Source organism: Apteryx mantelli, chromosome 2 (assembly GCF_036417845.1).
Source record: "Apteryx mantelli isolate bAptMan1 chromosome 2, bAptMan1.hap1, whole genome shotgun sequence".
In the NCBI taxonomy this organism is placed as follows: Eukaryota; Metazoa; Chordata; class Aves; order Apterygiformes; family Apterygidae; genus Apteryx; species Apteryx mantelli.
In genome coordinates, this window is record NC_089979.1 from 71,923,844 (window position 1) to 71,940,067 (window position 16,224).

Consider the following 16,224-nt stretch of genomic DNA (forward strand, 5'->3'; position numbering starts at 1 on the left):
AAATAAATGCATTAACAATTTCAAAGTCAGCTAGTAAAGATTTGAACTGCAGGATAAGGTTTCCATCCTCCAGCTTGTTGTCGAGTCTCTGTAGAGGGAAAGCTCTCTGGGTGAGGACCTAGACAGCACCAAGCACAACAGCACTTCCATCTCTGCTAGGATCTCTCAGCCCTACTGCAGTTTCACAATAGTAACACTAGTGCAACAGAAGAAGATTATAGCCTGCCACTATAAAAATCACTCTTCTTGATGTAATTGTCCTTATAACCCTCTAAGCCTATCAGCAATCTTTTTTGCTAATCGTTCCAGCAGCAGCAGGACTAGCAAAGCCTGGTTCCTTGTGTTCCCTATGCAATATCTTGTGCAATACCCCACTCTCCCGATCCTACCTAGGCAAACTTGTAAGCCAAAGCCGTGTGAACATCATTTCCCATATGGAAGGGAACACACAGGGCTCAGAAAACTTTCCTGCCTGGAAAAAGCCAGGAGATCACTCCGAGATCTCCTCTGGGCCTTTGTAACCAAACTGTGCGGGTCCTCTTAACCACCTGGGGAAGGCACTGGGCCTGATCCTCAAGCCAACTTGGGGCTTCAGACTGCTGTGAAGCTGAATTGCCCCAGCCTGGGTTGCAAGGGGCTGGTGGAGCGAGTGAGGAGCAGGGTGCCTCCTTCCGCCCAGGCCTGCTCGAGTTGCCATCCCTTCACTCAGGAGCAGTAGGGCGCAGGGTGACTCGGACCCCCCTTGCCTGTATGGAGATGATCCCATAAACACAACCACTTTACAAGACAATTTTGAGTGGATTAGTGAGTAATAGTTTACCTGTGCATATTGATTAAACTAAGCCTGCCACTGTCTCTTCTCCAGAGAAACCTTGAGGAATGCTTATTGCCTCAGTTTTCTCCTCTTCCATAAATTTCAGAGCAACCTGAGGAAAAATTAACATAAAAATACCTTCTCCCTGGGTTCTCCTCTGCAGGGAAATATTTGGGTCTTTGAGCTATTTTTTTGGCAAAGTCTGCAAATAGATTTACAGCTGACCATGATCCTCTCTCATCTATCTTGTTTCCAGAGCTTTCCATTAAAAAGCTAAAAATTAAAGACAGAAGGACAGAAACTCAGGTGGGGTGAGTTGACATAGCGCTTCTCAAGTCAGCAATGCCTAGCCTTGGGACACCTCAGGGCAACCTTCTCAAAAACCTTCTTCCAGGGCAACATCTTCACAGCATTTCAGAAACAGTAGTAAGATGTTTCACACTTCCTTTTTTCTTAATCATCTGTCTCTTAATTTTTTCCTTTCCTTCCAAAGATGCTGCACAATCCTACTTCCCCTTCAATTCAGCAGGAATACAGGGGCACACCCCTTCTTCAAATCTTCTGGATAAAGTGTTTATAAGTTATATTTTGTAGATATTCTTCATTTCTCTCCACTTTAAGAGAAGTGGAACAACCCTGCACTAGGCAGGGCATAAAAATACAAGATTCATTTTACTTTTCGGCAATACTAAACCTGAATTTTAATTTGCAGCTGCATATCAAAAACATGTTTGATAAAGAATGAGAGAATAATGAATATAGCATGACTCAGAGCACAATACTTTCATGGTGTTGCCATCTTGGATTTTAAACCAAGATGTCAATTAAAGATTTGAATGAGGTCAATTAAAGTGACCCAGATAAACAAGATGCAATTAATATTAGGCTGACCTCTCTTATCCTTCTTCCAAACACCTTCTCTTCTTGTGTACACTTATTGCTCCTGGGGAAGAAAAGAAAAATGGAGATTAATTAGGTCTTGCTTAACAACGTTGTTTAAATAGCTAACCCTTTCCTTTCCTACCTTTTTTTAACATATACATCATACTTCTGTTTATGGTTGACAGGAAAGGATTTGAATGCTTTTAACATCCTCTTTTAGCAAGCCTTTAACTCTGATAATCTTCCAGATAACACTGATAACTGATAATCTTCCAGATAACACTGAAGAAGGCTTAGTTTCTATAGATGACACCATATGGTATTACTTTCACATAAGAAATACTTTTGATTAATGTTCCGGTCCTGAAGGAAGTCCTGTGGGATATATACTAAAAATCAAACACACCTAACAAAATCCATGGTTATTTTCTGTCTCCTTATAACACACCATTCCCTAGAGAATTTGTCACTCTGATGGTTAACAGCTAAGCAAAACAAGAATCATTGCAGTCTACTGCCACCTTTGCTCAGAAAGGCTGTAGCCTCTTACCATTGACTATAGGGCATACTTGGTTGATGGTGTGGGACTGGGTTATACAGAAATGAGTGGCATATCCACTGATAAATAATAAAAAAAAAAGCAAATAAAATGCTTGACAAAGCATAAATAAAGCTCTTGTGTGTACGTGGCACTGCCTGTTGCTGTGTGTATGTACGGCTGTGTGTGCTAAATGCACAACGGTGGCTGTGAGGAGGAGGCTGCTGAAGCCGGGTCTGTCTCAGACAGGGACTCTCTCTGCACTGCCTAAGGTACTGGCTCCCACTCTACCAATCTGTTCTTTATATAAATTAAATTACATAAAAATGAATTTATATAGATAATATTTATATAACTAAGCTCTGTTATTTATATAAATAGCATGTTGTGTGTAGTTTTGTGGTATCCAGAAGCATTCTGGATGCTTTCAGGTGGCACCATGAAGAACTACAGGGGTTTTACAGTGTGCGGCTCCCATCCTCGTTGCTGGTGCACATGGACAGAGTAGTCCTAAAAACCATGGGCGTCACTGGAGTTCATCTTGTGTATGACCTTGTGGGATTGAGGGCCTATATTTTACCCATGCCGTGACAAAGCAAACAAGGATAACAAGCAGTTAGACTGTGGTGGATTAGAAAAAAACTAGGATTAAAGAATGGCAGTTTGTGCACATGTAGGACAGAGGTGCTGGGGACTCTCTTCTGTCACTCTACATAGAAGCAGAGACAGAAGAGAGTGAAAATTGCTGACTTACATACTGTGGTAATCACAGAAAAAAACCCAGCTTTCAGCAAGGAGGTGGGTGAAAAGAAATAACCAACATAAGGCAAACATCTTGAAAAAGGTTATGAAATACCTGGGGAGAAATGTATAAACCAAAGAGACAGTCTTTATTGTTTAGCAGGGATGAGACAATAGTCGCACATGTAGGAGAAAACCTGGAGACGGTCCCTCAGCTGACGCAAATGCTGCCTGGAAGCAAAGTCAGGCAGGCTCTGGGACCTGAAGGCATTGCTGGATATAGGACAAATGCGATGCACAACGGAGTGCCTAGCACAGTGTTAAACACAGGGATATGTAACTACCCAGAGCTCCAGATAATTTTCACAACAGCTCTATGGATTAGTGTATTTTCAGAGCATTTTAAGCTTGTCAACTCGGTGCCATGGTACTTGGATTCTTAACCCCCATCGCAGAAAATTTCCCCTAACTCTCAGTTTAGGCCCCATTTTTGTTTTGGAAACACATCTTGGGTAAGTGAAACAATTTCACTCTCGCCTCAAAATATTGTAGATGTCATGACCTGACAGACTGATTAAAAACATGAATATTGCCTTAAAATACTAATTAATAACCTTACAATTACTTCTGTGTTTTACAACAGCACCTCTTGGCCCCAATCTAGGTCTAGGTCCCCATCATCCTTGCTGGCAAACACCGAGACATCTGTGGAACAGTCTAGTATGATTATTTATGGCCCGCTTGTAATATGTCCTCATAACACAACACATGCCTGTTCCTTTATACGGTGCGGGGATGGCGGCAGGAATCTCAGCAGAGAGAAATTTCAGTCCAGAATTTAAAAGCATTTACTTTGCTCCTGCTGCTCTTCATCTTTTTTCTCTCCTGCTGGTGTGTATTTTTCTGTCCTGCTGGCTGTGGTGCTGCATATTAATAGAGCAATACTTGGCCCATGCCCAGAGGAAGTTATGTTTGGGTTTATTGGGGAACAGAGGAGGGAGAGAGGGAATTTCAGCACATCCAATAATTCTCCTATGTATGGGATGCTTTCATGTGAACAGCAGATATTTGATTCCAGCTATTTCCTACTGTTATTATACCACTGCTGAAAGAGCATCACTTTGGAAGAAACACATCCAGCACCCTCTCCCTGATTATATAGCGCAACAGCTTGTAAAGCTGTGCTGTTTATATGGCTCTTAGATGTGCTTAGAGAAAGAGGCATGTCTTCCTAAATCTCTTCCACGCATGAGACAAGCTGGCTCAACCTGCAGATTGCATGCAGGTCGATTTTGTTTCTTGATGTAAATTGGATTAAATTTTGCAAGCCTGAGCCAATCTTCAAACACAGTTAGGAAGTGACTTCCTTCAGGCAGTATAGGAAGAACGGCAGGAGGGTTTTATTTTCCTTCTTCATGCGATTATTATTAGTTCCTTAGCAGCACTAAGTTGGGAATTGTATAAGGTGCTTGGCGAGGGAATCCCTTTGCCCCATAGTCACTTCCCTTCATTCCTGAGGGCAGCACACAGGTAACGAAGAGGCGGATGGACTCCCCTCTCTGGTGTTCAGTTGAATGAATAAATGCACTTGTTTGGGTTTTCCAGCTTGGATAGCCAGAAGTGGTTAAACAGCGCATTGCCCAAATTAGAGGCAGGTAAGTGCTGTTTATCTTTAGTTATCCTTGTCTACCTCTCTAAAGAGGTGCTTTTCTCCCCAGCCTGCTGTGCAGAGCATTAGCTTTGTCTGAGCAGTGCTGCCACCCTCTCTTGGCTCCCCACGCAGCCAAGGTGCCGGCAAACCCGGGGCAGCAAGGCCTCCTCTCCTTTCCAAACTCACTGCATTTCCAGCACAGGTGGAAATAATAAAACACTAATAAAACCAAAGAAACCCTGCAAGACCGAGGCCAGAATGCAAAGGCACATAGGGAATAATGTACTTTATTTTGAATTCTATTCGTAGCTCAACATTCATATTTGTACACATGCATTGCTGGAGGTATGGAAGTTTTCCTCACGGCGGCAGCCTGGGAGGGGGCAGAGTGGGGGCCGCCTGGCCTCCCTCCAGGGTGCGTGCCACGGGTCTGCCTGTGCGACAGTGGGGAGAGGCAGCGCCTGGCTCTTCCCAGCCCCTGGAGAAGCGTGGCACAAATGCCATGTAGCAAGGAAATCATGAATCTCTGCTCTCAGCAGTTGCTGCTAAACTTTCTTTTGAGGTTGATCTTCAGATCTTCACATAGCTTTTGTACAAACTGTACAAAACAATTTGGAACAGAGATATGGGGGGTTGTATATTTTGATGATTAAAGAAGTACTAAAATCAGAAAGTTCTGTTCTTCATTCCCAATTGCATTTTTAGGGTAACAGACGTGACATCTCCATTCACCTTCCTTTTTGCTGAAGTATTCATAGTAATAACTAAACATTTCCACAACATTATGGTCCCTATGGGAATGACTCTGAAGGTTTCTGTCCTGTCTCCACAGCAGCTCATGAGACTAGGAAAAAGCTGAGAAAACAGCCTCTTTTAGAGATACCCAGTACCTAATCCCAGCCCTCCTTCCCTTCCTCGATGTTCCGCTTGGTGTAGTTTCCACAGCCCACGTCAGTCCAGCTCCCCCCGTAGTACCGCTGACCTCAGATACAGCTGTCCCCCCACAACCCCTGCCCCTGAGGGTGTGATGAGGGGCAGGGTGCAACAGAGGAGGAAGCCCACTAATGGAAGGGACCATCCCCCTTTTAATCTCACCCCCGAAATCCTGAAGGCTTTCTTTATCTCTGAAAATTAAATAACAGCATGTTGCAATACTAAAACCCAATTCAACTCAGTTACAGTGCTTTCTGGAGAGAATTTCAAAATACCGGGCAAATGCTAACATTAATGAAATGACAGAAGGGAAACAGGACCTCCCTCAGGTGAGCGCAGGTGGGATAATACAATGTCCAGGAAGATCAAGTGACACATTTATAATCACAAAATAAGCCACTCACACCCCAACTATGATAGTCCACCTGAGCTCATCTGCATAATAGAATCCGTTGCTCTCCCAACTAGTGGCCAAATCACACCACTGATTCCAAGAAAATACACTTTTGTCCTACCATGATTTTTCTCTATAGATATTAATATTTATTTTTTTAAATAGCATAGAATTAAAACAAGGACAGACTATGTTAACTACCAGCAATAAAACAGTATCAGATCTACCAATTTTTGCTTCTGTGGTGGGGAACACATTATACAATGTCCTGTATAAGTACCCAGTAAAAGACAGGAATGTAGGAGACGGGCAAACTGTGTATGCAGAAGATAATAAAGAAAAAATTATCACCATTTCACAGGTTCAGAAGAGAGGCACAAGAAGGATAAAAAGAACATCTGAAGTCGCTTGTGACACTGGATGGAGGTGGGGATATGGCATCAAAGCATAGGCATTTTGACCTGCTCCAGCATGGCATTTCAAGGAAGTGGGAGAGAAGATGAGATGTCCAGATGTCTCAGTGTCATTATTGGAGTGACATTTTGCAATTTTGATTGTAGGGATTCTGGAGAAACAAAGACTTTCCTCTTTCTGTAGTAACTGCCTGGAGGTTCTCCTGCCCTTTTTTTCCCCTCCCATTTTTCCAGGTAGTTAAATTGTTCAGTCAGAAAGCATGAATACAATGCCAAGAAGCTAGGAATTCTAGCACTACAAAACTATAATTGCTTAACACTTCAGGCCATATTAGTTTCAGCAGGGACCAACCCTCAGCCGGGGATGACAGAGTGCCAACAGCTCCCAGCACAATGAGTGACAGAACTGGGACATGGCAAATTGCACTTTCGAAGCCTGCAGCAGAATGAGAGCTAGGGGATACGCTTTGCATTAAAAAGAGTCATGTGCTATATTCTCAGAACAAGGGATAAGTAGGACAGCCCATGACCATTTCCTTTCTCAGACATTTCACTTTAAACATTTTTCCTTCCTCCTCTCAATCTTCTCCTTTGCTAGTCCTTTAAAAGACATTTTTCTGCCTGTAATACTAATGTAACATCACTTGTATTCTTACACTATTACAACATCACACATTTGTATTAAATTAAAGGGATTTTGCTAGCTGTGAGTCATGTTAATTGAAAGAACAGCTTGGGGTGTGACATCTATTGATAGATGAGTAAAAAGACTGCTTTTTCTCCCCTCAATTCGTTGCTGCAGTTGTACCTCAGTACATTATTGCCGTATTAGATGGCTCTGTGCCATATCCATAAAGACTAAGGCACAATCGAAACATCCCAGTGTACAAAATTATGACCTCCAAAAAATCTTCACTCACATCTCCCCTGAGTGGCATGTAACATTCCCATCTTGTATGTGCCCACTGCTACCCCAGTGTGAGCTACTCAGTACCCTTCTCACACCTCAACCAGAAGGGTCTCAGAAATGGGACTCTACCTAAATGCTTGAGTTTAATCAATGTGAAGAAAAAGGCACCACTAGAAGACTTTGAAGAATAACTGAAAAGCTGCAAGTAACATCCTGAATGGGAAAGAACCTAAGGTTTGTCAAAAGGAAACATATAGGTGAAATTTAGATTGTCTCATGGCTCCTCCACCCGGGAAGAGGGTGACCTGGATTCCACTGACTGATTTCAGGACTGTTTCTGTATTTTTGCCAGTAACTACTCAGCTTTAAAAGGACACTAGAAAATAGTTGCTCCCTTTCTCATGGGTCCCAGGAACTTTGCACTCTCTTCTGCACTGCAGCACAGCTTCCCCAAGTAATATTCCCCATGTGGGATATCCCATGGCCTGAGGCACTGGGGCCTCTCCTGGGAAGGGAGTTTGAACTTCCCCAGGGTGGGAACTGAATGAAGCCCAAGGCCCCTCACATTCCGGGCCTTGTGGTAACCACCTGCTATTATATTAAAGACAGCTACTCTTATACATCACCCTTATGAGGTCAAGGGGCAAGCACCTTCTTTCAAGAGACCATTTATCCGCCAAAGTGAATAGGAAATTTCTTCCTGTAGTCTTGAGTCAGCCACCTTGGCTCAAGAGAGGCGTGAAGTACTTAACATTTCCTATTGCCACCTAGCTTCCACCAGGCACTGTATATGTGACACAACAACACAGTGACTAGAGGGTCTGGGTTTTCACTCTGAGGAATAAAGACAAGGATCTGCTACCCCAAACTTTCTTATTCCATCATTATAGTAATGCATTTGAGTGCTGGAGGCATGACTAAACTCTAAACTGTTGAATCCAGGTGATCCAGTCTATGTATTATAAGACTAGTTTCTTGTTGTTGCGTATCTTTAAAAAAGCAGTATTCATTTCAGCTCATGCTCGTTGCCAATATTATTAGTAATGTTAAACTAACTTATTTTTATTTTCAGAGTGTGCTTTGAATAGATTAGCCTTGAGAATTACTTTAACAATTAATTTCCTAAAAAAATAAATAAATCACTCTTGCAAAGTGTTATACCCATATATAATTTGACTCACAGTGTGAAGTTTCACTGAAGCCATGACATGGTCACAGTGAATTCAATTCAAATGTAATAATCTCAGTTTACACAGAGACCAACCTCAGTGGAAGAAAAAAAAGTCTTCAGAAGAAAATAGGAAAGAAAATTTATAGGACTGTCTAAAAAAATCACTCTAAAAGCATAAGCAATCTGTACAAAGGATATTAATCTCTAATTTTTGAATGGCTCTAGAGAATTCTATAGCAGAGACAGAATAGTCTATTCAATTACATAGGGTGATCTAAAAACACATAAAGGTTGCTACAAAACTTCTATTGGATTTTGCCTACAGCATAGTCACAAGAGCCTATGATTTAACTAAGACTAGAATTTCAGACATGTTTTTGCATGTTTTTAATGGTACTCCCAGCAGACCTCTCCTGTACTCAACAGGTTATTTATGGGTAAGTGCCCAGAATCAAGAGAGGTCACGATATGAAGTATGTTCAAAAACCTAGAATGAATTTTATAACTTTATAGCTTTTGTTAAGATTGCAAAGCAAATTAATAACATAGATATCATAATTCGCCCAGCATTTATAAATCTGCCTGTGATTATTTCTTTCTGCTAAGACAAGTTTGAATCTGCTACTATAGGGATTTTCATCAATCCAAGACAATGGAAATGTCGCTGTGGCTCAATACTGTTAAGCAGTATCTTCCAAACACTTTAAAATATGAGTTACAAACAGTGAGAATCCTAGTAAACCTCTAAAGAGTATTTAAAAGTTATGCTGAAAAAGGATTTTCTTTTACGCATTTCTTGCAATTCTTTTTCATTGCAATGCTAAGACTCTACTAGTTGTGCTTGTGCCAACAGAGCTGGGAGACAGAGCACAGCAGAAATGATTTAAGACTAGAGGGTCAGATGACGGGTGCCGCTGATCCCTTTTCTAAGCTCGGGTCCTTGGGCACTGTAGCAGTACCAGGAATTCTCCCAACTCCAAGATTTCCTAGTAAAAGCAGATCTGAGAGGCATAACCACCACTGTATGTAATAAAAAATAAATAAAAATAAATGCTGATACATTCTGTAGTCAACTAAACCTGTAAGATCAGAACTGTATGATGTTAATGTTATTCTATTCAATTCTGATTATACAGTCCTTTGAACAGATCACATTTAACTGTTCATTTAGCCTAACACATATCTTGCTCAATTAATCCATGGCATAAATTCCTTTCTAAAGAGGGCCTTAATGCAGCATTACCAAAGGCCCCTAATTTACTGTTCTGTTCCTCCATTTAAAAAGTGATTTTTAAATTTCATCAAAAGACTGCACTTAGATAACAGTCCACTGTAAAGAAGTCCACTGAGAAGAAAATAAGAAGGTAAAAGATACCCCCAACCCCCATACACACAGAAAGGGCACAAGAACAGGCCAATAAAGTTTTGTAACAGATTTTACTTGTAGAAAAGCCATTCTTTTAACATCATTTCATAATAAAAAGGTAAGATCTGTTTGGTGTCATACACTCATGGTCTTACAACTCAGAATGCAAACAGCTAAAGCATACTGTAACATGCAGTATGAAAGGTATGAGATACCATAGTGTTGTATTTGGCCAACTACTCCTGGTGACTCTTTGTGGATACTTTCTTAATCACAAGTCCTCCCTGCTTCATACACGTCATCAATTTATTTTGGAATATAAAAACTGGAAGAGTTAAAATACACTGAGGTGTGTTTGGAAACCAGGACCAGTATCTTGCCACATAACAATAGCTCTACTGGATCTTTGAAAAAAATGGCATCTTGTATACAAAAATCTCTCTCATCATTTTCTTCCCCATTATTAAAAAAAAGCTGTCTTGATATAGAAAACTGTTCCATCCTTTTTCTTCTGCATTCCTGCATTTTCATTCTCAGGTTTCCTTATTCAGATATTAAACTGTAAAATTACTTATCATGTGGTTTTTCCATCATCTTCAGTGCTAATCTTCCAACCATTAGCAAACTGTTTATGGGAAAAACATTATAAGTTCACAAAATTAAACAGTAATAATAATTTGTCAATTCACTATCAAATACTTCTTATGTAACTGATGCACAGAAAACATAAAAAGACATATAAAATATAATTTATTTGATCACAGTTTAATTAAGCAAGAAAAGAAATCACACATGGGTGGGAGGGGTTAAAAAAAAAGAAAAGTATATTGTGTTGTACCTGACACCAGCAATTAACCCTGCAGGCATGAATTTTCCAGAGTTGTAAAATCTTGTTCCCATGACAGCAGTCAATGTTCCAGATGTAACTTAAATGAGAAATTAAGGAGTCCAGTCAGCAGAGATGCACATGTGAGAGAGATGCTTGTTCAGAACTAATAGAACGGAGATAAGTAGTAGTATAAACTAAAGAGTGAAACAGGATTATTTTATGTGGTGGACAAAGAGAGTCAATAAATTGTGTAAACTTTTGAATGCCTTAGTATGGAAAGAATAAATATTCAAAATTGAGTTCTAGCAGACAATAAATTTCTCCCTACATTTCTTTGGTAAAACGTGCTTCTTTGGAGACTGGGAATAACTTACACTACATTGCTCTGGAACCAACTCCTTCTTAGCGGCCTAGCAAAAAAATCACTAAACCTGTGCATGTAATTCCCCCACTTCTTGTAAGAGGGAGATAGCATTTTCTTGCCTAACTTCTAATGTTCTGAGGATTAACTGATTTAAATTTGCAAAAGACTTTGAAAAGCTATTGTGCTGTGCAAGTGCTCAGCATTACCAATCCAGTTCAGCCCTGCACTGCCTTCTGCTGAGATCAAAGAGTCAACACCATCCATCTTGACTGCTTGACATTGAGACAGGAGCCAAGCAGTGTCAGTGAGCAGTAAAACAGGACAGGCAATCCCTGGAACACTGTATCTCAAAGAAAGACCGATTACTACAAAAACCGTACAGAAAACATACTGATGAAATCCTTAGCCTTAGCATGCAGCTGCTATCCAGCGATAACAGCAACACATAGAACAGCAGTTGGAACAACAAGCATCCCCTATTATTGCTTCCTACATGATGGAAGACTGTTACATTGTTGCAGGACCCAGCCTATCTTCAGTCCTAGTGAAGGAATCAGATCAAGAATGGAGAGGATACAACTAAGACACAAATAGTGACCAAAGGATTACACAAACAAAATGTGTGCTTACAAGTATCTAAGTTATAGCAGTCTAACAAGTGGCAGACACCAAGAGCTGCAGGAATTATCTACGTGTATATTCTCAGCCTACTTCAATTGCAAGTTACCCTAACTTATTAGTGAATGAGACTTAAGTTCTTAAGTCATGTTATTTTGCAACTGGCATGGGCTTTATGCATGCACAGGTTAAAGCAATAGATGATCACATGCTAAGCTTAACTTGACTGGCCCCTGAGCACTGTGTGATAAATGACATAAAGATGAAAATTGCATTTTGGAGATTCATACCATAGTACATACAAGTTTTTAAAACACAAAATGCATATTTCATTTTTTGGTAAAGGAAGCAAAATAATGGTGTTTGTTTTGATTTCTTTTACCATATGAGTTTCAGTTTATCCTAGCATACTTTCCTTCACAACCAGTATGTTTTTCAGTGTTCAGAAGACCAACTGTCCTGATGAATAACAGATATTCTCCTCTCCTGTTGCCAAGAGGAACAACAATATAAGTTCAAACTATCATTCAAAGCATTTTATGCTTCTTGCAAAAGGGATGCAGGAAAGAAGGAACATAGTGAGAAGTTGCTGAGCAAGACAGACGAAAGAAGTGGTTTTTAAATATGCATTTTCAAAACATTCTTAAAAAAAAAAAAAAAAATCTAAGTGGTGTTAACAGTTCCTGTTCCAGGGGAAGCAGTGGAGTTTGACCACTAATGAAGATTTTCCCTAAACACAAGTTTAAAGATCTAATTTAAACTAAATTCGTAACACCATCAGATTAACTCTTGTGCAGTGACTGTTGCACTTCTATGTACTCATTTTAAGCATTCAGTTATTTTAGAGTAAATATAATCCCTTATAAATAAAATTCCAGAAGACTTACTCAGAGAAATCCACACATTATTTGGATCCTGTGAGAGCTGATAGGCACCCAGTCCAGCAAAACTCCCAAAGAGAAGGCCAGCAGCTAGAGATGGGACACTACCTGAATAAATCAAAGATACTGTATTTATTAAAAGCTCAGAAAGAAATTTGTTCATTTGTTTACTTGTTTTGTAGAATATCAGCAATAACAAAAAACATGGGCATTCACTGTTATAAAGCAGATTAGAGAGGTTTTTTTAAGTTATTAAGACCATGCTAATCTGAACCAAGAACCATGTTCAAATACTCTTGCACAAGACACAAATAATTCTTTAACAGCAAAGCCATCAGTATACTTATGATGCAAAGACTAGTGAGAAAAACAAAAGAATCAGTGTTATCTTTGTGTGAAATGAAGCATGTTGTTTCAACAATATGATTTCAGAATTTCTTGAGAGGCAGTAAAATGAAGGAATTAAAAGCAAAGGTGTAAGATCAGAAAAAGGACATGTAAGCTGAACTGGGCAGCAGGGCATTCAGACGAAAAAGAAAGAAGTTGCCAGAGACGCATGGGGAGTCAGTTAAGAGATGCCCTCTCTCTTGAGTATGCCTGAGATCTGATCCAAAGGTCACTGCAGACTTTGGAAGAAGATTCCTTGGACTCGCCTAGACTTTGGATCAAATTCTTAATATAAACGATAATCCTGAACTACCATAAGATAGAGGATATCATATCCGAATTGGTGATTCATAGATGACATCAATTAATGAAGTGTCCTGACCACTGTGAGTGGTCACTGTGAGCCTCAACAAGGCTAACAGAGAATTCAGAACTTACTGCTATTAAGGGTGGTACTTTGTATATTCCATTTCTTTAGGTCACCTATAAAAGGAATGGAGATTGCAAAACTAAGCTAATAAAATCTCCTCTCAATGTTACTGGAAGGAAGACTGCATATTACTACCAGAAAATAATCATTCTCCAGTCATCAACAAGGCAGCTGCAATGTTGCTTCAGATCCTGCTTTTGACATAAAAAGCAAGAATTAAAGATGAAGACAGAACCAGATATCCTTGTACATGTGCAAGAAAAAGATATGCACTCTAGTAAGTGGCTACCCCAGACCCAGGGCAGTTCAGCAACCATATGATAACTACAATTCTTTACACAAGCCTGGAAGCCCACAAATGGCTATCATATCCTTGAATTTTACCGTGAGGCATTGTTTAAGCAGCTATGGCACATAAACTTACTAGGACAACAATACCACCTCTGGCTCAGGAGGTCCCAAAACACTGGAGGCCCAGAGAACATACTGAAGGGGAGGGGGAAAATAAAAATAATTTAAAAAATAATAATTCTGTGCTTGCGCTGTTTTCATATTCCTCCCAAGGCACCTACTGCTGGCCACTGTCTGTGTGGCTAAATAGACCTAGTTATAAAAGAACAGATCATCTTAGCTTTATGGATGAAGGTTCGATTTTCTTTTGCCTCCTCCAAGACATTTTCATGGCAAATTATTGATCAATTTAGGAGGATCATGAAAATATAAAGCTTGTCTGTTTTACTTCATTAATGTACCACCAAGATAGAAAAAAGTATCATCAACTGCACATAATCATTAGATTTCAAATCCTTTCCAGTTAAAGAGCCTACCTACTGATCGTTACATTTAACAACTTCTCTGAATACCCCAATTATATCTTTTTTTTCTTTTTAATAAGGATAGCAAAATGGTCACTATTCCACAGCTGGATTGACTGTACACTTGCAGATATATGTTTATGGAAAGCAGACAGGGAAGAATAAAGCAGTTATACTTCTGGACTATGCTCTCTTCTATTATTCCTCTCTATTCTTTTAAACATGCTTATTCAGTGTTTGTCACCAAAACCAGCCAGTTATTAGTAGGGATATGACAGGGTTTTTTTATTTCCCTACAAGCTGCTGTACAAGCTTCTATTCCCCCTTCAAAAATCCTATGACCTGGATTCTCTTCTTGCCTCAACATGACCTTGTCCTCCCATCTGGGAACAGAGGATAATATTGTCAGTGATACTATTGATAATATTGCCTATTGTTTCATAATCTCAGAGAACTATGCAGAAAATTAGTTATTTAAGTTCTCAGTATTGCCCCTCCTGCCCTAAACTCCACTTGCAGCCCAAAGGACAAAGCAAGCCAGTAGAAAGCAGCTGGGAGTAGGTATTAGCACCTACGTAGTCAGATATGCTGGTAGGCTTCCTATTGACTTCAGCAATGCAGCAATACGCCCTCATATCACCAACACGAAGACGGCACGGGGATTTACAAAGCAGTAAGGGAGAGTATTGCAGCAGTGATGAATCCACAGTTCTGCTGGAGGAGGGCAAACGGAGAGAAAGGTCAGGAAGGGGAAGAAGTAGGTCAGGGAGTAAGCTTATGATGTGCAGTGTGGAACAGAAACAAGCTTGAAGACTGATTTGCACTGTTCAGCTGTACTTGCGGAAAGGATCCTTCTGGAAACTCTCTCTGCAGCATGCAGTACACTGCTAGTGCCAAACATTAAGAAGAGAGTGAATATGTAAGGGGGTGGGAAAAACCCTCGTGATTTATGTCACTTGAAAATTCAGAAGGTTTATAGAATGCCTGTATTTAAAATATCGGGGGGAGGGGGAAGCCTTTCTGAAGCAAACTTCTGTTGGTTCTCCCAAAGAGCACAACAGAGAGGCAGGACACTGGCACCCGCCAGACAGCAAATTGTGGGCTTATCAACCCCAAGCACCAGCTCAAACCAGAAAGCACCACACCCCAACAGAAGCAAGTTACCAGCGCACAGCACAGCCTGCCACGCTTTACATCTGCACGAACTCCGACACAGGAGGCTTTTGGAAGAAGCCGTCAGCTCGCACACATTTATTTTACGGGGGGGGGGGGGATCCGCGGTAAGCAACTTGCACACCATACCTGCTTTTGCATAGCCAATAAGCCCTCCTGATGTCACCAGGGCAGCGTAGCCAAAGCCGAGCCAGTCCACGGCCATGCTGCAAACTGGAAGGAAAAAAAGGGGGTGGGTCGTAATTTGGGGGGGGGGAATCACTATATTACCGCGGGGAGTGCCTAAACCAAGTCCAAGAGCTGCCAGGCGGTTTGCTGGGAAGGCGACGCTGAGGGCGGCGGGGCTCAGCCCCAGCGCCCCGGCGGGCTGCGCACCCGGGCGGCGCTCACCTGCCCGCCGGCCCCGCTCCGCTCCGCTGCAGCCCGGGGCGGAGCACGGTGCGGAAAGGGAAGCGAGCGCGCAGCGCACCGCCCAAAGCTTCCCTTTTCCGGCTGCTCTTGAGGGAGAGAAAAAAAAAAAAGGAGGCGAGGAGGCAGCGCTGGGTGCGCCCCGCAGCCCCGGGCTTCGGGGGCGCAAGCGCGGGGGTCCCCGCACTTTAACGCGGGTAATTCCCCGGCTCCGGAGGCGCGCGTTGGGGATGCCCGGGCACAGAGCAAGCCGCGGTGCCTGCAATCCAGGACAGACTTCAGTATAAGCAAGGTTTTGTAGGCTGCTTCAGGGAGGCAGCAAAGCTCCTTCGGAACTGTACTTATTTCCACCCAGTCCATTCTAGTCCTCTAAATGCAGTGACGGTTTATGGTGCAGCTGAGAATTTGGGGTTGAGTTTTGGTGTGGGTCACATCTCCAGGCAGACAAGCTGCTCCTAGCTTTGAGTGAGAATTTCAGGAGAACCTTTTTATGGAAAATGTAGACT

The 16,224-nt window shown here is 41.4% G+C and overlaps 1 protein-coding gene across 2 annotated transcripts; it reads right to left on the reverse strand.

Moving 5' to 3' along the window:
* Window positions 1-1,484: 1,484 nt before the first annotated feature.
* Window positions 1,485-15,804, reverse strand: LOC106483578 (transmembrane protein 14C-like). Of its 2 annotated transcripts, XM_067290856.1 has the most exons (5): window positions 15,701-15,804; window positions 15,440-15,523; window positions 12,512-12,613; window positions 10,652-10,739; window positions 9,866-10,438 (listed from the first exon to the last, which is right to left on the reverse strand). In XM_067290856.1, the coding sequence occupies exons 2-5, from the start codon at window positions 15,513-15,515 to the stop codon at window positions 10,381-10,383; spliced, it is 324 nt and encodes a 107-aa protein (XP_067146957.1). In that variant the 5' UTR covers window positions 15,516-15,523; window positions 15,701-15,804; the 3' UTR covers window positions 9,866-10,380. The 2 variants fall into 2 exon arrangements, with proteins under 2 accessions (XP_013796998.1, XP_067146957.1); XM_013941544.2 differs by lacking the exons at window positions 9,866-10,438; window positions 15,701-15,804 and adding an exon at window positions 1,485-1,757 and having other exon boundaries at window positions 15,440-15,694.
* Window positions 15,805-16,224: the final 420 nt, after the last annotated feature.